Here is a 27,177-nt window from a genome sequence, read left to right as displayed (position 1 = left end):
GGCTCGAACTCCCGGACCGCGAGATCGTGACCTGGCTGAAGTCGGACGCTTAACCGACTGCGCCACCCAGGCGCCCCAATTGTTTGTATTTCTGATGGATTAGTTGTGATAAGTCCTTTTTCATTCATAATTTTATCTATTTGGGTCCTCTCTCTTCTTTTTGAGAAGTCTGGCTAGGTGTTTATCAACTGTGTTTATTTTCTCAAAAAACAAGCTCTTAGTTTCATTAATCTGTTCTCCCGTTTTGTTTTATTTTGTTTTGTTTGTTTTGTTTTGTTTGGATTATATGTTGTTTCTTTCTGCTCTGATCTTTATTATTTCTATTCTTCTGCTGGCCTTGGAGTTTCTGCTTCTAGTTCTTTCAGGTGTGTCATTAGATTTTGTATTTCGGATTTTTCTTGTTTGTTGATATAGGCCTGGATTGCAATGTATTTTCCTCTTAGAACTGCCTTTGCTGCATCCCAGAGGGTTTGGACTGTCATGTTTTCATTTTCGTTTGTTTCCATACATTTTTAAATTTCTTCTTTAATTTCCTGATTGACCCATTCATTCTTTAGTAGGATGTTCTTTAACCTCTGTGCATTTTGAGGTTTTCCAAACTTTTTCCTGTGGTTGATTTCAAGTTTCATAGCATTGTGATCTGAAAATATGCACAGTATGATCTCAATTCTTTTGTGACCCAGTATGTGATCCATCTTGGAGAATGTTCCATGTGCACTTGAGAAGAACGTGTATTCTGCTTCTTTAGGATGAAAAGCTCTGAATATATCTGTCAAGTCCATCTGGTCTAGCGTATCATTCAGGGCCATTGTTTATTTCTTGATTTTCTGCCTAGATGATCTGTCCATTGTTGTAAGTGAAGTATTAAAGTCCCCTACAATTACCACATTCTTATCAATAAGGTTGCTTATGTTTGTGACTAATTGTTTTTTATATTTGAGTGTCTGTGAATTGGGTGCATAAACATTTGTAATGGTTAGCTCTTCTTGATGGATAGACCCCATAATTATGATATATGCTCTTCTTCATCTCTTGTTACAGCCTTTAGTTTAGAATCTAATTTGTCTGTTATAAGTATGGCTACTCTGGCTTCCTTTTGACTTCCAGTATCATGATAGATGGTTATCCATCCCCTCAGTTTCAATCTGAAGGTGCCCTCAGGTCTAAAATGAGTCTCTTGTAGACAGAAAATAGATGGGTCTTGTTTTTTTATCCATTCTGATACCTTATGTCTTTTTATTGGAGCATTTAGTCCATTTACATTGAATGTTATTATTTTAAAGGTATGGATTTAGAGTCATTGTGTTATCTGTAGGCTTCATGCTTGTAGTGATGTCTCTGGTCTTTGTGGTCTTTGCAACATTCCATTCACAGAGTCCTCCTTCGGATATCTTGTAGGGCTGGTTTAGTTGGTGATGAACTCCTTTAGTTTTTGTTTGTCTGGGAAAACTTTATCTCTCCTATTCTGAATGACAGCTTTGCTGGATAAAGAATCCTTGGCTGTATATTTTTCCTATTCAGCATATTGAATATTTCCTGCCACTCACTTCTGGCCTGCCAAGTTTCATTAGATAGGTCTGCTACTACCCTTATGTGCCTACCTTTGTAGGTTAAGGCCCGTTTGTCCCTAGCTGCTTTGAGAATTCCCTCTTTGTCTTTGTATTTTGCCAGTTTCACTATGGTTTGTCATGCAGAAGATCAATTCCTGTTATGTCTGAAGGGTGTTCTCTGTGCCTTCCGGATTTCAGTGTCTGTTTCCTTCCCCAGATTGGGGAAGTTCTCAGCTATGATTTGTTCAAGTACACTTTCTGTCCCTTTCTCTCTCTCTTCCTCCTCTTCTGGAACTCCTATGATATAGATATTATTACATTTCATTGAATCACTTAGTTCTCTAATTCTCCCCTCGTGGTCTAGAATTTTTTTATCTACCCTTTTTCAGCTTCATCTTTTTCCATAATTTTATCTTCTGTTTCACTTATTCTCCCCTCTGCCTCTTCAATCCTCATGGTGACCACCTCTAGTTTATTTTGCACCTCATTTACAACATTATTTAATTCAACATAAGTATTTTTTAGTTCCTGATCTCTGCAGCAATAGATTCTCTGCTGTCTTCTATGCTTTTTTCAAGCCCAGATATTAATTTTATGACTATTATTCTAAAATCTTTTTCAGTTATATTGTTTATACTTGTTTTGAGCAATTATTTAGCTGTCATTTCTTCCTGAAATTTCTTTTGAGGAGAATTCTTCTGTTTCATCATTTTGACTAGTTTTCTGTCCCTTATGTGTTTTAAATCTTGCTATTTGCCCTGCACCAGTGAGCACTACTTTGTTTTTTTAATGTTTATTTATTTTTGAGAGAGAGAGAGAGAAACAGAGTGTGAGTGGGTGAGGGGCAGAGAGAGAGGGAGACACAGAATCCAAAGCAGGTTCCAGGCTCTGAGCTGTCAGCACAGAGCCCAATGCAGGGCTCGCACTCATGAACCATGTGATCATGACCTGAGCCGAAGTCAGACGCTTAACCAACTGAGCCACCCAGGCGCCCCAGCACTATTTTCTTAAAGAAGGGTCATACACTGTCCAGGGCCTGGCCCTTCAGGCGTGTGTTATTTGCTCTCTGTTGTTATGACTTTGGTTGCTTTATCTCTGTACTCATAGTGATGTTTTGGACCCTCCACCAGGTGTGCGTTAATTTGTTCATTGAAGTAGCCCTGGAAAGGAAAACAAACAAAAAACAAAAAACAAAAACAAATGAAACAAAACACAAACAAAAACAAAAAGCCAGAAACACCCTCTACAACTAAACCATGGTGGGAGCGGTGTTGATGGAAGAGGCCTTATCTCATACAAAGAGAGAAACGACAGGGGCAGGAAAAGAGAAAAGAAAAGAAAATTGACCAGAGAAACTGTATGGCTTAATCCAGAGAGAGAGAGAGAGGAAACTAAAGAAGGAGAGGTAGAACAGGTATAAAGAGAATAGATTAAATATGTCTGCTTAAACAAACCAACAACCAGAATAACCAGATTAGAGGAGGAAAGAAATAAAAAAGAGAAAAGGAAGAAAAAAATTATATATATTATATATAAAATATATATTATACATAAAATATATATATTATATATAAAATATATATATTTTATATATAATATATATTATATATAACTATATAATATAAAGTATATATTATATATAATTATATATTATATATAAAGTATATATTATATATAATTTTTATATATTATATATTTAATATGTATTTATTTATATATAATTTATATTTAATACAGATTATATTATGTATAACATATTATATTATACTATATATTATATATTGTATACATTATATTATACATAATATAATAATATACATATATACATATATGTATATTATACATAATATAATCTGTATTAAATATAAATACATTTAAATATATAAAATTATATATATATAATAAGAATTGTCCAAGAATTAAATCAGGAAATGCAAAACTGCTGGATGCCTTGGAACCAATGGCAGCGCTGGTCTGGAGGAGGGACTGTGTGGTGACTCAGCCTCAATCCCGCTACAGTTACCAGGCACGGAGGGGCGTGGTTTGGTGTAGGCGGGTCCCACCTCCACTGTGGGCCTGCTGTCCTTCCCTGAAGCCCCACCTTGTCAGTGACAGGGAGAAAAATGGTGACACCACAGTCTCACCTCCCCAGACCTGGTGGCCCAAACCACTCTGTTCAGGCCATCCTTGCAGTGCCCCACTGGCACCAATGAGGCAGTTTGTCCTGGTCCGATGACTCCCGTACCTCCCTGGCACTAAGCTGGGATTTAAACCCCAATGTCTTAAAGGGTCCCTCTCCCTGCACCCCGGTTCCAGGGAAGTGCTGCTCCGCGCCGCCTATATATATGGCCCGTGGCTGGTTGGCGCAGGCAGTTTTTGCCCTTTGAACAGCTATATACCTTCTTCCCACAGCCATCCAGGGAAGGGGTTGCTTTCTCCCACTGCGGACTGTGCCTCTGAGCTAGTTACGGAGCCCAGGACTGACTCCCTTCCTTCCCAGGTGTGCTAACTGGGCAGCCTGCCCCAGTTCGGAGAAAGCCCCGCAGTGAGAGATTGGATCTTTCTCCATCCCCATCCATGGTCTTTCTCTCATCCAGATATAGTCCTACACTTTCCCAGCTTCTTTTTCTCTTCCCTTTGTCTCTCCACAGAAGGGGATCCCTCCCTTCCATGCCTATGTTGCCCGTTTCATCTCTCCCAGTTCACAATCACGCACCTATGGCCCACCACGTTGTCCCCGTGGGTCCCCAAAGGCATCTCTTTCACTCAGCAGCCTGGACTCTTCGAATTCAAAGTCCTTTGGCCTCAACACTGCTGTGTTTAAGGGACAAGGGAATTTCAGGTTCTCCTACTTCTCTGCCATGTTGGATCTACCCACGGATGACTTTTTAGTAATTATAAGTTGTTTTCCAGTCAGGTTAGTTTTTTTTTTCCTTTCTAAAGTGGTCCTCTTGTGTGCATAATACACGATTTTTTCTTAATTTATGCAATAGCATATATTATTAGAAAACTAGTATGAATGATTCCTTGATTTTAAGGATCAGGGGAAATTCCTGTGCATTGGAACAATTAAACATGGAATTGAGTGTTGGTTGAGCAATGGTAGGAGGGTTTGAGATCCTCTGTTTCCTTTTTTCCCCTCTAGCTTCATTTAATATCTCCTCTTCATCCCCAGTTTTCAGCAATGATTACTGTGTCGTTTGGTGTGGTTTTCTTCATGTTCCTTCTGCCTGGGGTTCACTGAGCTCTTGAAAATCTGTGGGTTTTGTAATTTTTGTCAGATTGGAAACTTTTGAGGATTTTTTTCTAAATTTTTTTTCTGCACCCCCACCCCTTCTCAAAATCTAATCACGTATGTACTGTCCCAGAGGTCACTGAGGCTTGGTTCATTTTTTTCCCATTTTTTTTCTCTATGCTTTACTTTGTATTCATATCTATTCCTATGTCTTCAAGTTTACTGATGATTTCCTCTGCAGAACTGAATCTGTTATTAATACCATGTGGTGTATTTTTCATTTCAGTTATTAAATTTTTTGTCTCTAATAATTCAGGTTGGTTCTTAGTTGTATCTTCCATTTCTCTCAATATATGCATGTGTTTCTCTATCTCCTTGAACAAATGAAATGTATTTAGAATAGACAAATGAACATCTTTCTCTGTTCATTCTATCATCTGTGTCATTTTTGTTTTTGTTTTCTTTGAGTGATGTTTCTTCTGACTATGGGTCATATGTCATGGCTTTTCTGAATACCTAGTAACTTTATATTGGATGCCAGATGTTGTGAATCTTATTTTGTTGGATGCCCAACTTTATATACGTTTAAATATTATTGGGCCTGCATCAGTGTTACTTGGAATCACTTCTATCCTCTCAAGGTTACAATAAAATTTGTAAGAATGGGTCCAGAGTGGCCAATCTGGCCCCACTGTTAAGGCAGTTATCTCCTGGGGGCTCTCTTCAATGCCTGTGTTTGAGGAGATCCTTCCACTCTGCCTGGTGGTAACATGGACTCTTCCCAGCCCTGTGTGTGTCTCAGGAATTGTTCAGCTTACTCCTTTCCTCTGGTTCTTTCTCCAGCTTCTGGTATCTTCCACAAACACACATCCACAGATTGGCTATCACTCAAGACTTACAGAGATCCCTCCGTGGATCTCTATGGCTTGTCCTCAGTGCATCTTTAGTAGTCCACTCTGAAAATTCTAGCCATCTCAGCCTGCCTCAATAATAGAGTCTGCCTTCTCAAATCAGGAAGGTCACCAGGCTCTATTTGGATGCCTCTCCTGGCACTGAAGCCTAGAAACTCCATCCAGGCTGGAACACTAATAGGACTCTTTGGTAGCTTTCCTTAGTTCAGGAATTAATGTGCTGTATTGCCTGTTGTCTGATGTCTGGAAAATCATCTTTCATTTATGTTGTTTATTTTTCTTGTTGTTTAAGACAGGAGGGTAATTCTGAACTTTGGTGCCCCATAATGTCTCTTACCTATGTTCTTTACCTCTATTCTCCCATTGAGTGGTACTTACCCTCCACAGATTAGCTATTGGGCAAGGGTCTCCTCTTGGTCAGTACAAAAGCACATTCAAAGCCTGAGCTCATGCTGGACTTTAAGCTTCTCCTGTGTCTTCTCTCTCACAGGGTTCCACATGACCAGCATCTCCTTTGTTACAAATTAAAAGAAACCCCAGGTCTCACCTTTGGGACCTGTATCCGCTGACAAGTTACCCAATGCCATTCCAGCCTTTTCTCAAAGCACAGGTGATCCTTGGAAGAGCATAGGCCAGAGTCAGATTAAGCAAGCCAATGCCTCTTGGAAATAGTGCTGAGAGTGGGTTGTCACTCTGGAAGATGGTAAGAAAGCTAGACCTAGGAACAAAATTCATATGAATATGAAGTGCTTACCATGTACAAAAATTAAGCATGACACGACATATCCTTTAAACCTAAGACATGTTCAACAGCAGGCATGAACGGCAACACCTAAAGGAATGGGCCAAATATCCAGTGTGTGGTATAAACAAATCAAATTGGAGTTCAGAAGCAAGATCAAGGAAGGTGTCTCTAGGGAAGTGTGATTGGAACAGAGAATGCAGAGATGTGCAGGTTTACATGGGTGGGCAGGAAGTCACATCAGGTAGGAGGGATGATGTGAACAACACAGCAAGAGTAGGAAATGTTTCTGAGCAGAGAATGATAAGACAAGGTTAAAGTTTTGAGGAAAGTGATATGGTTGCACACTACAAGCTGAAACAAGTAAAAGGGAGACTAGAAACCAAACCAACTCGGAGCTGACTGGGGTGGCCTGTGACAGAAGTAAAGAGGCTCTGCACCAAGGTGTCAAGAGTAGGGATGGAAGGAAGGAAGAGAGAGGCATTGCCAAATGGGAATCAGAGGATTCTGTGATTAGTATCACATAATGGGCTGAAAAAGAGGGATGTCATTAAAGAGTAGGCCATTGAGCTCTTGAGTCAGTCAGTCACTCAGCAAAAGTTTTTCCAACACTGTGCACTGGCAGCATCACACTAGACTCTGGGAATAGAGAGCAACATGAACAGAACATGAGGAATGTGAGCGAGGGTTATGAGTGCAGACCCCTCCAGAATATCGCCATGCAGGCAAGATCTAGGGCAGTGACCTCCAAACTTCATCACATGTTCTGATGGCTAAAATAGAGCTAGGACCCCCAAGATGTGGATTTTCATTTATAAATTATACGTGTGTACTACTGAACTAATACATTATTTACATTATCAAATTTTTAAATAAAAATGACATAACAATGTTATCAAAATATGTGTAAGTGGAAGTTCTGGTATTTTCTCCTGCATCCCCTTGGTTTTTGCCCCCTATTTCGGAGACCAGTGCTCTAGACAGTTGAACAAGATGAGTTCAATCCCTATGGCTTTGAGAGGAACAATCCTTTAATAATTTTCATTTTTATTTTTTGTATAGGCTGGTCTGTGGTTTACGAGAGATGAAGATCTAAAAATTCCAGAAAATCCCCTTGAACCCCTGCCATTCAATAGAAAGGAGCTTCTTATAGAGGTAATTGCTGAGATCCTTAAAAAAAACCTCACTACTATAACACTGATAATTTCTTAATCTTTTCTTCCACTTGGTAATTTGTTTCAGATTCCAACCCCCACCCGACCCCCAGTTGTAGACTTTAATGTTCATAAGGTAGCAGCACAGAAAAGTTCTGGGGGAGGAGGCAGGGACCAAAACCTTAAGACAGAGCCCTGCTGTTAACTCTCTGTGTGATCTTGAGCAATTTTCGTAATCCCTCGGGTCTCACTTTTCTCATCTGCCAGGTAAGCCCTTACTCAACACATCTGTCTCTAAGTGTCCTTCCAATTCTAAAAGCTTAGGATAAGGGCAATCATTTTACGAACACAGTAACCACTCCACCTTGGGATACATCCCAAGACCACAAGTGTGTGCCTGAAATTGAGGATAGTACAGCACAAGCAGGGGAAGGGCAGAGGGAGAGAGGAAAGAGAATCTAACGCGTGCCCCATGCCCAGCACAGAGCCCAATGTAGGGCTCAATCTCATGACTGTAAGATCATGACCTGAGCTGAAATCAAGAGCTGGACACTTAACTGACTGAGCTACGCAGGCATCCCTTACACTGTTTTTTTCTATACATACATATGATAAAGTTTAACTTATAAATTAGGCACAGTAAGAGACTAACAGTAATAGCTAATAATAAAATAAAAATTCTAACAATATGCTGTAAGGAAAGTTATGTGACTATGGTCTCTCTCTCTCAAAATTTCTTATTGGACTATACTCACTTGTCATGATGTGAGATGATAAAATGCCTACATGATGAGATGAAGTACGGTGAATGATGTAGGCATTGGGAAGTAGTGTTAGGCTACTAGAGACCCTCTGATGATTTGTCAGAAGGAAGATCATCTGCTTCCGGACTGAGGTGGACCACAGTGGACCATGGGTGACTGAAACCACAGAAAGTAAAACCACAGATAATGGGGACTACTGTATATGTTTTTGTTCATTTCTCTTTGATTAACTTGTACAACATACCAAGGGTTGCATAAGTATTTCCCATGACCCATTAGATTATTATCAATAATATTATTATCAATATTATTATTATCAATAATATTATTAGCCTCTATCCCTGAGGCCACAATAGAAAACAGGACCTTAATATATGTAAAGTACTCTGGTTTGAGTGTAAATGTTAAAAATATGAAAATATACCTAATACAACCAAATTCAATAGACTATGAGAAAAGTTGAGCTGTGGATTTAGACATCTCTGCAAAGTAGGTGTATTGATTGTCCAATTTCCAGGCAGCCATTTGCTCATAACTGCAGTATGAAACTGAACATGACTCTAATTACAAACTTAAAGTGAAAAGTTCCCTTCAATTGGATGCACAGTGTTCAAGCACCTCTCCCAGATGCTAGCAGGAGAGCAGATAAGAGAAAGGGGTCAAGGAGTTACCAAAGGCCAAGACCTGAGACTGGCAAGGGTGGGGACAGTTTTTTGTCTTGGTCATGGTGGGGGTTTTCAGTGTGAAACTGGAGGATGGAGACCAACCCTGTAAAGCCTTTGGAAGGCCATCTCTCTATGACTTTTCGAACAAGTCTGTGGGCAACGTAAGCAGGTTCTTCTGCAAAGAACCTGGCCATCTGAATATGATGTCACGTGAAAGCACTTTGCTTTCCAACCAGAAATTTTTAGAAATGTCAACCGAGGGCAGAGCCCTTCAGTTGCTCACCCAGAAGCTAATGCCAGAAGGTAGACTGTGCCCTAAGACTGTGAGGCAGTGAAGCAGGGAAGGCCCTGTGGGTCCCTAGGGAGGGCATGGCTCCCACATATCAGTATCCAGACTGCTGGGAAGTGACATGGAGGAAAGGAACAAAGTCGGCAGCAGAGACAGGACCATGAAGCCTGAGAAAGAAGTGAGGCAGAGGATAGCTGACATGCGTGTGTGAGTGTGTGCATGTGAATGTGATGTCCAGAGGACAGAAAGGTGTGGTGTTTTCTGCCCCACAGTGCGTCAGAGACTGAATGCTCAGTATTACATAAGTCTCAGTGCTCTTAAACTGGGATTAAAAGCACAGGTTCCAATGCTCGCAAGCTTCAAGGTCTTGATGACATTACCTAACCTCTCTGCACCTTGGTTTCTTTCAATACCTCCCTGGCAGGGTTGTTGTGCAGAGTGAGTGATTGGCAGAGAGTAGCCCTATGTAAGTGTTAGCTACACAGAAGCTAGCCTTGCTGACTCTGCTTGGTTGAAGAAGAACAGCTAATGGTTAACATCCTGAGGAAAGGTGTGCAAAGAAAAAAGATAAAACAACAGAACAAGTTTACGTCCTTGGCTGTAATTAGAATAGGAAAGACCAAATCAGTGAAGGGAAAATGCTCTGTGAAGAAGGAATTCTGAGAGTCAGGAGCCCTGGGCTCTGTCCCCAATTCTGCCATGACTCACTGGAGGATGTTGAGCAGGTCCCTTCACACCAAGGGCCTCTGTACCTTCTTAAGAAGAGGGATTGGACTAGTCTTGGGTCCCACCCAGCTCTTCTGATTTGTTACTTATGCTCTCGGTGACCCAGGGCTTGCCTCTGAGCCACACTGGCAGGGCTCCTGCAGATAGGCCATCAGCACTGTCTGTGGCCTTGGATGACCCCAGAATCCTAGGCACTGGATGAAAGGCCACACTGCATCCAAGAAAGGAACCCTGAGACACGTCTGTGTTGCAATCACATTGTTGTCCTGTGACAGTGACAGCACACTTCATTATGACTGACAGGGTTCCACAGGCCATGTCCTGGCTTCCCAGCTTCCCACACACTCAACACCAAGAGCAACTACTCCAGGATTTTAAAATCCTTAGAGATTTCCTGAGAAAAGACAATTTTTCCATATTCAAATTCACAGCTATTGTTTTAATTTCTCCACAGCTTCTGTTCATGTGAAATCCTTCTATTACTTTGGGCTGGTCATATTTGTTGAGGCCAGGATTGAAATACTACCTGATTATTAACAAATCCCGAATGCCTATTCCTACCTCAGACCTCTCTCGCAGACCTTCTACATGCAATTGCCCATTTGGCATCTCCACTTGAACATTCTAGTAGATATTTCAAGCTCACTGTGTCCACCCGAACCCCTGTCCCTGCCACCCCACCACTCCCATCTTCACCCAAAGCCCTCTTCCTCTCAGTTACTGGCAACTCTGATCTTCCAGTTGCCAAAACCCTAGGACTCATACCCAAATCTTCTCTCCTTTTTCAAACACCACGTCCAGTCCCTCAGGAAACTCTGGTAGTTCTATCTTCAACATATACTAAGGATCAGACCACTCCTTCTAAGCCCCATGGCCATCACTGGAACAAACCACAGTCAACCTCACCTGGATGATGGCAACAGCCTCATGATGGGTCTCCCTGTTCCTCCCTTGTCTTAGTTCAGATTACAGGCAGATCATGGCAGCCTCTCCTCAAAACCCCCCATGGTTCTGCATTCTACTCAAAGGAAAAGCCCAAGTCCTAAAGAAGCCAGCCTGGCCTTGGCCCTTATTCCTCTCTCCCTCATCTCCTTCTGTTCTGCCCCAGCCCATTCTGCTTCAGCTACACCTGCCTTCTTATGGTGTAACCATGCAAGGTGCATGCCCACCTTAGGACACTGGCCTCAGCAGTTCCCTCTGCCTATAATGCTCTTACCCCAGATGTGCTCCCTGGCTAACTCCCTCCAATCTTTGTTCAAATTTTACCTTCTCAACCGTGCAATCTGTTCCCCTCCCCACCTTCTACTCCTTATTCCTCTTTTCTTGGCCTACTTTTTTGTGTGTTCCCATAATCGCTATCTAATTTACCCAACTTCTAAAATGTATTCTTTATTGTCTGTCTTCCCCTTCTAAAAAGTAAGCTCTTCAAGAACAGGCATCTTTATCTCTTTCTTAGTGAATACATTTCAAGCACCTAGAATAGTCCATGCCTCGCACATCTTAGGTGTTCAATAAGTATATGCCAATACCCATTCATTAGCTCACAGCTTCCTTGAGTCAGAAGTCCAGGCATGGCTTAGATGAGTCCTCTGCTCGGGGTCTCATAAGGCAAAAATCAAGATATCAGCTGCGATTGCATTGTCATCTGAGGTCAACTCCAAGATTGGTTCCAAGACTGGCTTCTGAGATGGATCATTGATAGGATTCAGATCCATGCAGTTGTAGGACTGAGACCTTCAGCCCAAGAGGCTGCTTATTGTTCCCTGCCACATGACCTTCTCCACAACTGGACAGTCTGATTCATCATGGCCAGAAGGAGAGCATCTCTCTGGCTTCAAATCTCTCCTTAAGGCCTGGGTCCTTTTTCAAAGAGCTTACCTGATTAGGTCAGGACCAACATCAGGCTTCATTTTGATTACCTCAAAACCAATTGATTAAGGACCTTATTTACATCTACAAAATCTCTTTACCTTTGCTATATAAGGCTACCTACTCACAGGAGTGACTTTCCCATTACATTCACAAACCCAATCCACACTCAAGGAGAAGAGATTATACAAGATAAATATGCCAAGGAGTGGGAACCTTTGAAACTTTCTTAGAATTCTGCCTACTACAATATTTTAAATGATCTTAGGAACACAGTAAGCTTTACCTTTTATAAATATTCAATCCAATGACTTAAAATCAAGCCTGTGTAATTACAGAAAGAGTCTACATATCAGATTATTTCATTTTTTCACATCTTTTTTTAAGATATAATATTTGGTTGCTTTGTTAATGAAGATAATGATGCACCTGCATAGCATTTATAAGTGCAATTCAGTGGAAGTCATAATGAAGTTCAACAATTCCTTTGAAAGAAATGGAAGATAAGCACTCAGGGACCCTGCCATGGTTCTCTGTTAGTGTCAGTCTCCCTTCTACTCTAAGCCCAGCTGGCCATCCCTGGAGTAACTCAGAGGCAAGAGGGCATGAAGAAAACACAAAGTACTGAAGGAACCCACCAGCTGGATCATGAAAAAGGTGCCCCTACTGTCAGAGAGTGGTTTTAAGCATCTCAGGATAGTTTAGCGCCTGGCTTACAGCAGACGTACCACTCCGTTAACTTTGATAAAAGTGACTGAACAAATGAACTTGCAGATTCCATTGACCTCTGAGATTCTTTCCTGCTCTGTAACATAAAGACTTTATGCAGTTCCCTATCAAAGTTATTTTTATTTAAATTTTTATTGGATTTGTCAAGTGTCAGAAACTTACTCTTCTGTCTAATTAAATGTGTGTCCATAGTTGTAAGTATTGTGGGTAGCCAAGAATAACATGGTATCTATGGATCTAGGCACTTGCTTCTCAAAGTCTAGGCCAGGACCATCAGTGTTAGAATCATTTAGGAGCTTGCCATATGTGCAAAGCTCATATAGCTCATAGTCTAAACCTTAGACCATTCAAGAATCATCTACTTTATCAAAATTTAAATTAAAAAAAGAAGATTCTCCAGGCCACTAACTGTACATATACGAGGAGAGCTCACTGAGGAAAGGAGTCTTCTCTACAAACAGGCCCATGTAGGTGCTTGGGTGTGACCTGTGAGTCCCAGGATGTGAGCTTCTTTGTGGGAGGGGGGGGGCCTCAGGGGATATTGAGTTCCCACACACTAGCTTTTCTTGCTGCCAAATGCACAAAACACTGCATATAGAGCTGGCTTCCAGCTCAGTCATCTAGAATGAATGAGAGATTACCAACAAAACTGATATTCAGTGGTTAGCACACTTTCTCCTCCAGTGTGAACTCACAGTGGAAAGAGTCCACATTACTGTCAACAAATTAAGTATGAAGTTCAGAGCAGGATTGACCAGTTGAAAGATTTTAATGGCTAGAGTCCCAGTGGCTTTGGTTATCATTTCCCCCTCTTGCCACTCAGGGTAGGGAGATATACCAGAAGCTTCATGTTTAGTAGTCAGGGCCCAGTTTGTCAGAATGGTGATGAGGATAGATAGATGGATGGGTCTTTGTTCTGTGGTTCCCTTTTCCTGCTTCACATGTCATCCCCACATGTTTTTTTTTATTATTATTATTATCACATTCTTTCCTAAATATGTTGATACCATTAATTAGCATACAATTTTCTTTAAAATTAGAATATTGAGCCTTATTTATTCTGTGTTTTAACTTAGCATATTCTTCAGTTAATACTATTCATTATATATTACTTTTACTAATTCAATCCTCAGAAAGTGGCTATATTCCAAAGCTCCTGGAAGGATCTTTCATTGCCTGTCCATCTATTAACTACCAGTTTTCACCTTTTATGTTTGATCGGAATTCTTCTTGTGTGACAGTTTTTCTTTAGGCTATTTGCTGACTATGAGAAGGACCCACCTCAACTTGACTACACACAGATGCTGCTTTATTTTGCTTGTCATCCAGATGCTGTGGAAGGGGTCTACAGGGCCCTCAGTGTGGCCATTGGGACTCACGTCTTCCAACCAACCAAAACTCCTACTTTTATTGCAGAAAAGGTAATTGTGGTCCAGAAATGGACCAGCAATGGGGTCTGGAGGGGGCTACCAGAAGATCTTAAACTTCTAACAACAGAAGTTTTTTTTCATCTCTATATTTTTCTGGATACCTAACACAGTGCTTTACACACACTAGGTCTTCAATAAAGCTTTACTCAATTGGCTTAAGAACTAGAGACCCACTGTCAAACAAACAAACAAAAAACAAAAAACAAAAAACAAAAACCTTTGTAGTAAAGTCAAAATTTGCTCAAAATTTGTTGGTGGAATCCAAGTTTGTTCTGTAAAGGACAGCCTTTATTTTACATGAAGTACTTATCCTGATAAGTGAATAAGTGGGTATCAACCCAATCTATCTGTCATACTGTGTGGAAAGTCTACATGCAACAAGCCAGGCCTCAGACATCCCACATACATGTGACACTTGATAGTGTTTCAGGCCAAAGCCCAGTCTCCTGAAACCCACAAGTACTTTGTATATCCCACATCTAAAGACAAGCTTAATAGCTAATTAAACCTCACATTCCCTTTTAGATTTCTAAAGGCTTGGCATTCCCTGGCTGTCTTGGGTGGAAAAGCCTCAGAACAGAGTACAAACTAATGTACTTATTAGATGTTCTTCTGCATGACTTTTTAGTATCCCTCTGACATTTTGGGGACAAAGCTGTGATCCTTGTAATGGAATGTTTTTTCTCTCTTCGTTTATGGACACAAAGGACAGAGGGGTACTGCCCAGTCCAAATTCCTCAGATGTCCTAGGCACACTTGTTTGGCTTTCATACATGTTTGTCAAAATAGACTATGCTGGGTTCTCTTAAAAAGAAAGAAAGAAAGAAAGAAAGAGAGAAAGAAAGAAAGAAAGAAAGAAAGAAAGAAAGAAAGAAGTTTCTGTGACAGCTTTCATATCTAGGAAGAAATAGACTCTCTGAGATGCAACACCAAATTTTGACCTGGGACAAATGAACAAGAGATGTCCTTCCTCTTCCATCAGGGTCAGAGTGAGGCCAGACAGGTGCCCAGTAAGCTGCCAACTCAAGGCTCTTCAACCTGATGTGCTGTAGATGCTACTTCAATACCTGCACAGTGACAGAAAGTGCAGCAATGAGTGTTTATTTCATTCAAGTATTCTGTCTTCTTAGATAGTAGAAGGCCAGTTTCAGTTTTCCCAAGTAAATAAGGAGTCAGATATGGACTGCCTTTGTTGGGACTGCATTTGCCGCTTCCCCAGGGATGCTTCTGTACCCTCCCCCCATAGATTGGGCCTCCCTAAGCTAACTCTGGCATGGATCGCGGCCTGCCAGGAGATCTTAGTCTCATGTCTGTCCTCCAGGAGACTTTCCCTGACCTCAGGTGATGTCAGGCAGCCCCTGCCGTATGTTTCCATAGAGTTCTATGTTTCTCCCTTCATGATCCTCCTCACAGTCACTTCTTCAGGTCAGTTCTTTGCTAGACTCTAAGCACCCAGGGGGCAGGGAGGTGCCATCTGTCTTGTTCTGAACCTGTCACAACCCTGAACCCGAATTACTGGCACAGAGCTCAGTAAAGATTTCATTGAGTGGATCAGTTAATTATGTAATTCACTTTGTAAATAGCCCTGTGGTCTGCAAGGGATACAGAAGAAGGCTGATTTGCTCCCCTAAAGAGACTCCATCTAATTGCCCCCATCCATGCAGAAAACAATGGGTGAACAATGTGCCAGACATGGAAGGAACACAGCGAAAAGGACAGATTAACATAGGGTCTTACTGATCAGAAGAGGTGTTTGTCTTTTCCTTTTTCCCACCTCCCTATCATTGTTTTTGCTATTGTCTCCACCTGGTGTCCCCTTCATCTCATTCTGAAGGGCTCAAGGCCTCCCCAGTATCCAGGGCCCATTTCAACTACCAGATGATTCACGAAGTTTCCCCTGACACTCAAGAGCAACACTGAGAGCTCTCAACGGGGCCCCCTTAGATTCAGATCCTCTCTGGCAGGGCTGGGCACCACTTCATGCATACATGCATTTATTCAACAAATATTTTCCCAGCTTCTCTGTGTACTGGGAACCACCCTTGGTGTGAGGAATAAAGTAAGTAACATATAGACTACATCATATGATAATAAATGCTACAGGAAAATAATAATATAGGGAAAAATACAGGAGCTGGGGTAGGTTGCAACGCTGGGAAGAACAGCAAGGTAGTTGCAATTGTAAGTAAAGACAGCAGCAGATGCCAAAGCCAGACAGTGGTGGGGGGGTGGGCGGGGGGGGGAGGGGGTGTTGGGTGTATTCCAAAGACCAGCCATTATAGTTGGAGAGGAATGAGCTGGAGGAGAGTAGTAAGAAAAATAAATGAGGGGGAGAAGGCCCCAAGAGCCACTGTAGGGACCTTGGCTTTGACTTTGCTGAGAGATGAGATGAGAAGTTATTGGAATATGGCCATCTGACTTTAAATGTATGGAGATCTCTCTGGCTGCTGTGTTAGAGCATACTGTAGGGGAACAAAGGAGGGAAGTAAGAAGAGCTAGTAATTCAGGCAGCTGTTTGTCTATTGAATCCTTCTAATAAGTTATTTCTACCTTGAATTGGGGACAACCTGTTACCCACCTTCATGTTCACCACAGTAGTTGCCACATAGCAAATGTTCAATTAATGTTTATAAACATGGAGGGAAAGATGGGAAGAGGAGAGAGCGAGGAGGAATGGAATTCTGTTTCTAAGGTAGAAAGGAGGAGAGCAGGCATTCCCATCAGAGGCAATAGTGAATCCAGGAGGCTGCAATGAGCTAGAAAGTCCAGGAAAAAGGAAGCCTGTGCTAGAATTCTTCCTATAGCAACATACAGCTGTCTGGGTGAGTAGCAGCCAGGCCAGCTAGCACAGGAGGGCTCTGCATCCCCTCTGTCCCTAAACCACTCATTCAGGGAAGCTAATGCCCCACCAAGAAGCAATGCCCCTGGAGTGCTTCTCCTCAAAGCTCTTCTAAAGTCCAAGCACACTGCACAGGAACTGCTCCACAACACCACAGGGATAGAACAGGCCTGAGGGGCACAAGGCAGAGAGCGTGCCTGTGACATACCACACACAGGCCTGTTCCTGGCTTCGGGTGAACCCAAGGTGCTTGAGCTTTTGAAATACAGAATCCGCCCACCCCCCTCATTCTTGCTCACCTCTTGTTCTTAGCATCCTGCCTCCAATTATGCCACTCTGTTTCTGTGCCCTTTCCAGCTGTGTTTGTTTCCTGGGCAACCTCATCCCAGGAAGCCATAATGAGTTTACTCAGAAATAACACCTCCAACAGATCCATATTCACTCCCAAGACATTAAATCAGATCTCTGCTTTTGCTTTCCACATGAATGACTGGAAACATCCACAATATTTTATTCTTCCTTACTCTATTTCAGTGACTCATGCTGTTTTATTCAATGTGGCACAGACTTTCTGTTCAAATCCATAGTTTCTTGGGTAACTTAAAAGAATCCCAAGAGCAAAGCATTCATGAGTATGTGCTGGTCCTAGTGAAGCTTTAAATAAGTTGACATTTGGAAAAATGGTTCATTCTGGCCTATGTGGTGTGGGGTTGTGATGTTGGAATTCAGTAAATTGTGAGTTTGAAACTCCCACATTTTAAAAATCTTGTTAAAGCATCTTGGGAGAGCATTTGAAGTGCTGGGGTTCAAAACATCTAAATTTTAATTCCATCTTACTCTTTTGACACTTTACCCATATTAGTCCCAAGGACTGACCTTCTGTTCTGCCTCTCAGTTGTGGGACTGAACTGATTGAATGAAGGAAATTCATGGCCAGGCACTGTTCTAGGGACTGTTACCAAAAGGCAACAATTCATTTATCCCATGATGATTATATCAGGCCTCTGAATAGTTAGTCTATGAAAATGGGGCAGAGAGACAAGGCTCTTTCTCTCTTTTATTTAGGTATCACCTGCTCATCTAATCTGACTAATTATTTATTCACCCACAGGCTTTGTATTTATTGTGTCCTTGTAACATTTATATTGCAGTCTAAATAGAAATCCATTCATCCTACACTACCTGTGTGATGATCTCCAAGCATCTTAGGTGGGCACAAAAAGGCCAGTTTCACATTTCTGCAATGTAATATTTCAGTTGTTTAAAATAGAGAAGAGTTTGAATAGGTAGATAGATGGGTAATAGGTAGGTAGGTAGATAGATAGAAAGATAGATCTATACTTAATTCCAAAATCTTCACCTGATAATGCATTCTCTCTCTGTCTTAGATTAGATTAAATTCCCAGTTTACCAAAGGATATAGAAACCCAACCCACACAGAGCTAGAACAAATGAAACCTGTCTTCATTACACTGTTCACAGCCCCTACAAATCTCCTAAAGGGACTTACCACTATCACAGGTTTCATTTCCTGCTGTATCATAACTTTTTATATATAGGGCTTTCATACCTATTTGGAAAGAACTTTCATGACTAATTAACTTGCACTTAATGCTTATACTGAATTGAATATTTATAAACATTGAAACCCTCCTTTTATTTTAAGCCTAAGTTTATCATTTTTCCTTTCTTGGGATAAAGGAGAGTCGGTATTCAGGTGTGTTATGGCATCTAATCAGTCAACATTCCAAAAACACCCATTTTTCTGTGGCAAATCATCAAATATCAACAATCTGATCATGAAAAACTCACACACATATATGCATTTATTACAGTGAATACAATAAATACAAATATGTAGAGTATGTGGAAAGTACAACAATGAGTGAAAAAAATAATCATCCATTCCCTAACCAGAGGTAAACATTTGTTAACTCTTTACTGTATCTTTCTTTTCTCTTTTCTTTTCTTTTTTTTTAAATTTGTATATGTTTTTATTTATTTTTGAGAGAGAGATAGAGACAGACAGAGTGTGAGCAGGGGAGGGGCAGAGAGAGGGAGACACAGAATCCGAAGCAGACTCCAGGCTCTGAGCTATTAGCACAGAGCCTGATGCAGGACTCAAACTTGTGAACCACAAGATCATGACCTGAGCCAAAGTCGGATGCTTAACCAACTGAGCCACCCAGGTGCCCCTTTCTTTTTTTCACTAATAAGCATAGATATATAAGAAAATGAGGATCCTAGTGTATTTATCATTTTATGGAATTTTTTTGCATTTACCTCTATGAGTGTTTTCTCAAGTCACTAGGTACTCTTCTAAACCACAGTTTTTATGGCAGTATAGTATTCCATCACAGAAATATACTATAATTTATGTCACCACTCTCTGATTTTGGAATTGCAGATTTTCTGTGTTTGCTGTAACACTGAACAAACATCCATATATAGAAGTCTTTGTGCAAATGAATGTTTTTTTTTTAGAATCAATTCCTAGATCTATAATTACAAGGTCAACAGGCAGGAATGTTTTTCAGGTTTTTGAAACACAAGAAATTACTTCAGAAATACTGTACTCTTTACCATACTCACGAGGTCGACCGACTTCATGGCTCTTGGCCGTGTTTCAATGAGCAGCCGTAAAAATCCCACCTGACTTTCTGTGTTCAATTTGTTTTCTATTTTGCCATCTGAATGTTTAGTTGGGTTTAACCTCTGGTATGCAAACAAATGTTTCTGAAGCTCTTAGAATCTATCAAGCTTAAGAAATTAACTTGCCATAACCTCTCGGCTACAGTCAGTTTCCAAAGCAAATCCTTTAAAAATCTATATTCATGTGCAGAAGCCAGACATCAGGCACACTAATTCACTCCAGTGTCCACTTACAGAGGAATCTGAAGTGCCTGGCAGTGCAGTGAGCTGAAGCATCTATGGAGGTAAGACACACCCCACATGGAGGTGTCTGTATCCACAGGCAGAATTGGTCTAGAATCTCGATGTGATCTCCAGTGCAGTTAGTACGCTCTCTTCGGTACTTTGTTTGGCTAGGTTGTGGGAGGCACCATCGCTTCATTGCGTGAAAAGTGTGTGACAACATTGGTGTGTTTAAATGTCTCCATTACTGGAAACTCTTCAGTCTAACTTCATATTGTCTTCATTAAATCGTGCAGACCTCCTCTTTTACTGATATGAGTCCAATTGAGGAATATCCTGAACATGAGGGAAACTTCATGAGTGAGGAAAGGGAATTAAGAGAAGAAAAGGAGGAGAAGGAAGAAGATATCCCTGAGAACGCAAACACTGAAAAGATTTCTTTGGAAAGACTACTCAAAGTGTTCCGAGGGGGAAAAGAAGTGCAGGACGCTAACAGATTTGCCAGCCACCTACAGATAGAGAACACAGACTCAGAGGTTGGTTAGACTCCTTCAGAAAAGGAGTAACTTGTACATAAGAAAACTCACCCTCAAGTCTTAGCATAGTTTCATGGAATTGCTCTCAAATGTATCATTGTATAGAAATTATGGCAAATTCCTCTATTAAGTAAAACAAGTTTTAACATCTGCAGGATTGTGAAGTTAACTTCACTTTTTTTTTCTTCTTTAAAGAACTTCATAAAAGTATTTCAAGACCTAGGTGCCAAGAATCTGGAACCAGTCAGAGTTGCTGTTCTTTTGAAGCACCCTTTTATTCAAGACCTGATTTCAAGTTATTCAGACTATAAAATCCCTGTGAGTATTATCCCAAGGTGTCCTAATTCAGTCAAGCTCAGGATCAGGGCATGGTGGGACATTTCCAGTGCGGACTACAGAGACAGGGGAGAAGTTGGTGCTGGCCAAACCAGGGTCAGAGAAGCTAAGCTGGTAAAAGCATCAGGTTAGAGAAGCCGGCCTGTGATACCCAGCGGGCAGCAAGGCCAGGAACAGTAGAGGTAGCTATCCGCACTATGAATGACACTGTTAACATTATGGAGCTGCCTCATTAGGAAGGGGGCTATCTTGGATCTATGACAGAAGGCTGGAGTGAATGAGACGAAAGCTGGATGAGAGGCAGTATTAGTGTTCCAGATCGTTCCAGCCAGCTAATAACTAGCCTGTGACTGAAGAGTATGGAGAATAGAATCCCCCCTTCCCAAAAAGAACTAAGGAGACCATGATCCCCAAACAAGTGCTGACGTAGTTGTTCTCTCTAATCATGGCACCCATTGTCTATGTAGCGCATACAGTGTGAGCGCACACAGGAGACTGGATGTCAGTTCCATCAGGGAAACACTGTGCAAGATGGAGAAACTGAGGACAAAACCCATAGAGACTAGGCTGCCACAGAAGGAGAGAAGGAAGAAAGGGAGGGCTGCAGTTCAGAGATCACAGTGACCCAGCGAGTCTCTACCGCATGTGCTGAATGTGTGTCCACCCTGGCAATGCCAGGTCTTCAATGACAAGGGACAAGGCAGGCAGAGACACGCCCCAATCACAGTGGGGCAGGTGTACAGCCTCCTCACGTATTGGTTCAACCGTATGAAGTCTCTTTATTTGGCTCCTGCTAGTTGTTTCTTGGACAATTAAGGGTGTGCTGAGTTTAAGATAAAAGCACTTTCACTTCGATAAAATGAAGGTGATTCTAAGACACATTTCTCCTGACTTGTCAGTGATAACCTTCTATGCCCAGAAATGAGACCATTCAGATGTGAATATCTTCAGACCTAAATTTGTTTGTTTTAGATTGCTGATCTTTTTGCTTATAAATTGTATCTCCTCTGTTGGTAATAACTGAAATCAATTTCTAACAAGCTAGCAGACACTCATCTGGTAGTGAAGTATGATGATAGCATTTAGGAACACAGGCTCAAGGATCAGGAAGTCATGGGACTGAATCTCAGGTAGACTACTTACTAGAGACCTGACTTAAACTTTCTCTTCATCCTGGCCCCCTCATCTGTTAAATGGGAATAACAGTCATTCCGACAGAGACGGTTGCAGTGAGAATGAAATGAGCTCAGGCATTGCTCAGGCACATGGTGGGGTTTCTGACACTCAGCAAGGACTTCTGAAATGGTGGCTGCTGTACTTACTCTTGGCCGCTGAGCACTGACCACCAAGGCTAGCGATCCAAGACTTCGTGGGAGACAAAATGAGTATGAACCTCAGTTGCTGCTCTCAACCAAACTCCACTTGTGTGTGTAAGACAATTTTTACATGCAAGAATTACAAGAGAGTGATATGAGGTAAACCACCCAAGAACAACATTACAGGAATTCAAAACATAGGACGTTTTTTGTTCTAGAAGCTGAGTCTTCAAAGACGGCCAGGAGTTTTTGAAAGTGGAGGGAGAGGAGAGGAGGTCTACACGATTCTGCCATTGGGGTGGAGAGAGGACAGCATTGTAGGGAAAAGGAAAGGTCTGTGCAAAGGCGTGGACACAGGACTGCATGGGGGAAGGGGAGCCAGTAGGCGTCTGAGCAGGGACGTGATGTGATAGCAACTTCTTCATCTCTAAGTGTTTCTTTGTCTCTTAACCATATCATTGTGTCTCTAACATTTAATTGGCCTCTTTTAAAACAAAGTTGTGCCTCTTTATATAAATAGGCCAAAATATCTGGAAACATTGTTGGCAATTATTCCAAGTTGCTGTGCTCATATATTCCACAAACATTTACTGTTTGCATCAAAACTGATATGTTACATGTTCCTTTTCAGTTTTTCCTATCTCATATTTTCATTAATGAATACTAGCTTCTTCCCCACGTAGGAGGAGGAGGGCAAGGTCAGTTGACCCTAGAATTAGTTGGGGGGGAGGGGGACAGAGCACACCAGAACTAGACCACAGGTTGGAGACAGGAGGGGAGAGAGGACAGAGGAGTGTCCCCAGCTGTGGGAATCAACCCCCTTTTGCTTTCTTCTGGGTAGATGTCATCCTGTATATGTTCCAGAGGCACATCACCTTTGACTGCATTTCATCTTACATGGCTGTCCTATGTTTTAGGGAATGGCCCTCTCATTTTGAACCAGTAAAATAATTTTCAAACTCCCTTGGAATTATGTATATTAGAAGTTATCTTGTATTACCAGGAACCAGTACAAACATAAAATGATGCCATAATTATTTCCTCCCCTAAAGGGAAGAAAACTGTACAAAGTCAGATGATTTGGAAACATCTTGACTCTGGCCAGACTAAATATGATTAACTTGCTGAGAAGATTCTATTCAGCATTTTCCTAAGAAAACAGCCAGTGGATGACTGCCTTTGAGAGTCAGCCCCTTGAAAAGGTGTCCTGACTCCTAGGGATAGCAGGAGTCCATGGGGCTGTTTTTAATGTACACATTTCTCTCTTTTTGGAAGGAGTTTGATCAACTTGCTGTACACCTCGCTAGTGATGTTGTAGACAGTGCGGTTTCTCTACACAGGACTATCTCCAGCAGGGCAGGATTCTGGGCCACTGCCCGCTCTATCCCAGGAGTGCTTGGACATACTGACTACCAACGCCATCTTTGCACATTCCCCAAACTTCCCTGGCTTGCAGCACCCCTCTGACCTAGAGCCTACCAGCACAGGACATCTGACCTTCTGTGAGTCAGTTTCCCCGGACCATTATCACCTGGTGCTCCAACAGCAGAAAGAGAGTAAGCCTGTCTGTCACCAGTCAGTCTGTCCGTGCTTTCCTTCGTGGCCAGAGTGCTTCTGCAGAGTCAGCTTCTTCAGCTCCCTGTCTCCTCGCCCCCACCCTGTCCTTCCTGGCCCTCCACCTCAAAGCCATGAGAGGACAGAGGACTGCATAATTGGGACTCATTCATATGACTGTGAATTAGAGACTTGAGCCTGTGACCTAAAAAGCCTAAACTCTGATATTCTAGAACAAAAGAGCTTCTCTTTCCAGTAAGATGTTCCATTCTCATTTTCATTGTGCAAAAAAAGAAAAGAAAGAAGAGAAATGAAGGAAAAGAAAAAAAAAATCTCTGAAGATTCAGTTTCTACCAAACCCATCCTGTCACCATTTCTGCTCCAGATATCCATGTAGAAGTAAATAGATCACATTTTAAAATGAACTTTAACCACAGTGATGTTATTTGAAGATCTTTCAAGATAAGTAGAGCAAAAGCTAGAATGTGGTTTTTCAGGTTAAAATGTTGTTTGCTGTTATAAACAGTGGGAAGTGAAGGTTGTTGCCTGATAGCTCTGTTTACAAGGTTTGTGTTTGGAAGCAGCAGCATTTTGAAATATATATTTGAAAAAACTGAGTATTCATAGTCATTTTGGCATGTTTAATTCTTGCTCCTATTGGGAGGCATCCTGGCTTTGTGGCTGAGAGAGCGGCCCAAGAGCCACACTGATTGGGTTCACACCTATGCACTGGGTGACCTTGGCCAAGTGACCTCACGGTGCCTTAGTTTCCCCATCTGTAAAATAGGTTACCATACATACCTCATGGGGTTCTTGTATGGATTTAATGACTTAGTACATATAAAGTGCTTAGCTTAGGGCTTGGCAGATAGGATGCACCCAAAAATAAATGTTAAACATTATAATTATTGCCACTCTTATTACTATTGAGGGTTTGTTGGTAATTGCGGTGCCCAGGAAACATTTCTGAGCCATGTGACATTGTATGTGGATAAATAAATAAGCTGGCACTTCATCTCCTGAATTCAGTGTCTGCTCTTTGGAAAGAAAGAAAAGGCTTTCCTTGTTGCAGTGCCATGATGACAGAGGGTCCAAACTCATGTCCCAGAAATCCCCATGTGGGCAATACCTAGGTGCAAATTCCAGATTTGGTGTTGGATCTTATAGTTATTCGGTTAAAGTCATTTATTTAACTTCTTTCATAGATCTTATACAAAGAGGTAATTTCAAGTAATATTCCTAAATTATTAAGAAAATGCTTTGGTTAAATAAATGTAACAAGATCAATGCAGATATCGTAGCTGAGTTGTTAGTGAGGAAAATCAATGAATTTCCTATGACCAATATATCCACAAATGTGAACACCTGGTTTTCTATACCGACCTAACGAGTATAGTTTCTTATAACAAACACATACCGAATCAATGTAAATTATTTTTCAGCAAACCTGCAAATCAAGCATATATGCTTCAAGTTAAGGTTTCCATTCAATAGGAGATAACAAAAAATCTTTTAGCATTAAAATCTGAATGTCACAGGAGAATTCTTATAAGCAAATGAGTCAGGACCCAATTACATGAGGACAAAATACGAATTATTAAGAGTGACTTGAAGGGATTTTCATCCCACTGTGCCTTCAGGGAATTTGACTTTAAGGTTTTCTCCAATCCTCTCATTTGTAACAAAACATGATGGCTGCTATGGTGCATTGTGTTTTCAAAGCACCCAAGTCAAACATTTCCAAACTCTCTCAGCTTTCCTCCATTAACTGCTAGTGAAAATTATGGCCTCTGACTTCAACTGCAAACTTAGCCGGGGCTGATTTAAACATCTGAAGTTGATGATGTTCTCCATGCTGCAGAGTGTCAGGTGATCACAGGGCAGCTCTCACTCTTTAATCCCCAAGTGAACAGTCAGCAGTCAGTATTAGTGTAAATACTCTCTAGTCAAAGAACACGTAGTATTAACGATGGGGAGCGGCTGTTCTTTTTCACTTCACTTGAGTTTGACCTCTGTCTGTAGGAAATCTGCATTTTCAAAAAACAAGGTCTCACCAGAAAATGATTCACTATGATTCCTGGCAGTGACTGAAAATAAGCAGTATGTGTGTCACTCAGCAGGGGTCAGCTCAGATAGTGAACTAACTCCTGTCTTCTTGAGTAAAATGACCTCAGTCAAATTGAAACCTTTGGAACTCAGCTCTGGAGAAAAGAAAGTTACATTCTTAGAACATTTCCCTAAATCTGTGAGGGAAAGAAAAGAAACTGCATAAATATAACTCTACATTTTTCACACGTGTTTGTATCCCTTCTACATTTTGATAGTATTTTACATTTATTTTTTTCAATGACTGTGATCTAAAATGTAAGACACTGCTATTTTAAATGGACAAAAAACAGATCGATTTATTCCTAATATTAAAAAAAAACACGGAGAAATGTAAAAGTCTCCCCTCAAAATAATCCACTCATCTAAAATTCTGTAAATCTGTAGATATGGTTGATCTGGCATTAGAATTTTTCATTAATAGTAAATGAATATGTTTTTTTCATGATTAAGGAAGTAACACTTAGGCTTGTTCATTAGGTGCCAAACTGTGTAAGTTACTTTTTATAAATGTTACTTAATCTAATGTGACAATTCCAGTCATTATTAGATTAGGAAACGGAGGCTCCAAGATCTTTGATATCTTTCCAAGGGTGCAACCAGCAAGTTGCAGGGTGAGATTTAAACTAAATAGAGAACCATTTTCTTAAAGAAAAATATCGAAATAAAAACAACTTATTGTTTAAGCTGCCATATATTACATGATCTTTAATCCTAAATCACTTATTAATGTCTCTTACTTCTCTTTTAATCTCTTCCCTTAGGATATTAAAATAATTCTCCAAAGGAGTGAGCATGTACAAGGAAGTGATGGAGAGAGATCTCCTTCGAGACTTACAGAGGAAAAGAAATGAAAATAAGAGTGTGATTTTTATTACTTGGCAATGAATCTTCCAAACATAAAATGTAAACATGGTTGTGATATATGTTGTCATTGTAAGTATAGAAATGACTTAGACCTGGTTATTAGGGGCAATGAAAAGGGGGCCTTCCTTAACTGGGAGAATATTCTATAATAAACCTTAAGTACAGAGCAAAAATACAAAGTAAGAAGGAATGCATTTTGACGTGATTCTGAAAATAGAAGACACCAGAACAATGCGTTCAAAAATAAACACACACATAAGTCATGAAAAATCGCTGTAAGAAGTATGTACATTAGGCAAATATAGTGGAAATTCCCCTGAATCTCCACATCAGGGAAGTTCTGATATGTACATTTTGTGGTTCTGGCTCCACGTGCAGTAAAATTCCAAGGTTCATCCCACACAAGCTGAAGAGATGGCTGCATCATCAGCTGCTGGTACAGCCATGCTACTCGCATCTATTTCTAATCCTTTCCTAATAGAATATAATATTTCCTATATAGATGAATCTACTCACACCATTATATCTTTTTCCTTGTATATATTAGTGACTCAAATTCAATGATACTTATTTCAAGAAAATGTTTTCTTTTTAAGTGAGTGATGGCGTCTTCTCAGTGGTGGGCCTTCTCTGAAACCCCTTCTTAGTCTTTGTCCCCCCTGACTGCTCCTTCTGAGCCTCTGTG

General features: G+C 41.0%; 1 protein-coding gene across 1 annotated transcript in view; it reads left to right on the top strand.

Moving 5' to 3' along the window:
* The window catches only part of SPEF2 (sperm flagellar 2), a 189,066-nt gene extending 162,470 nt beyond the window's left edge, over positions 1–26,596 (top strand). The window contains exons 33-37 of the mRNA XM_047876214.1: positions 7,501–7,593; positions 13,876–14,055; positions 20,074–20,313; positions 20,509–20,631; positions 26,390–26,596. Of these exons, the coding sequence (XP_047732170.1) occupies positions 7,501–7,593; positions 13,876–14,055; positions 20,074–20,313; positions 20,509–20,631; positions 26,390–26,479 (726 nt within the window). The 3' untranslated portion in view covers positions 26,480–26,596. The remainder of the gene's footprint in view (positions 1–7,500; positions 7,594–13,875; positions 14,056–20,073; positions 20,314–20,508; positions 20,632–26,389) is intronic.
* Positions 26,597–27,177: the final 581 nt, after the last annotated feature.

Source organism: Prionailurus viverrinus, chromosome A1 (assembly GCF_022837055.1).
Source record: "Prionailurus viverrinus isolate Anna chromosome A1, UM_Priviv_1.0, whole genome shotgun sequence".
Taxonomy (NCBI): domain Eukaryota; kingdom Metazoa; phylum Chordata; class Mammalia; order Carnivora; family Felidae; genus Prionailurus; species Prionailurus viverrinus.
The sequence above is the reverse complement of the archived record's forward strand: the minus strand, read 5'-3'. Positions and strand labels throughout refer to the sequence as shown.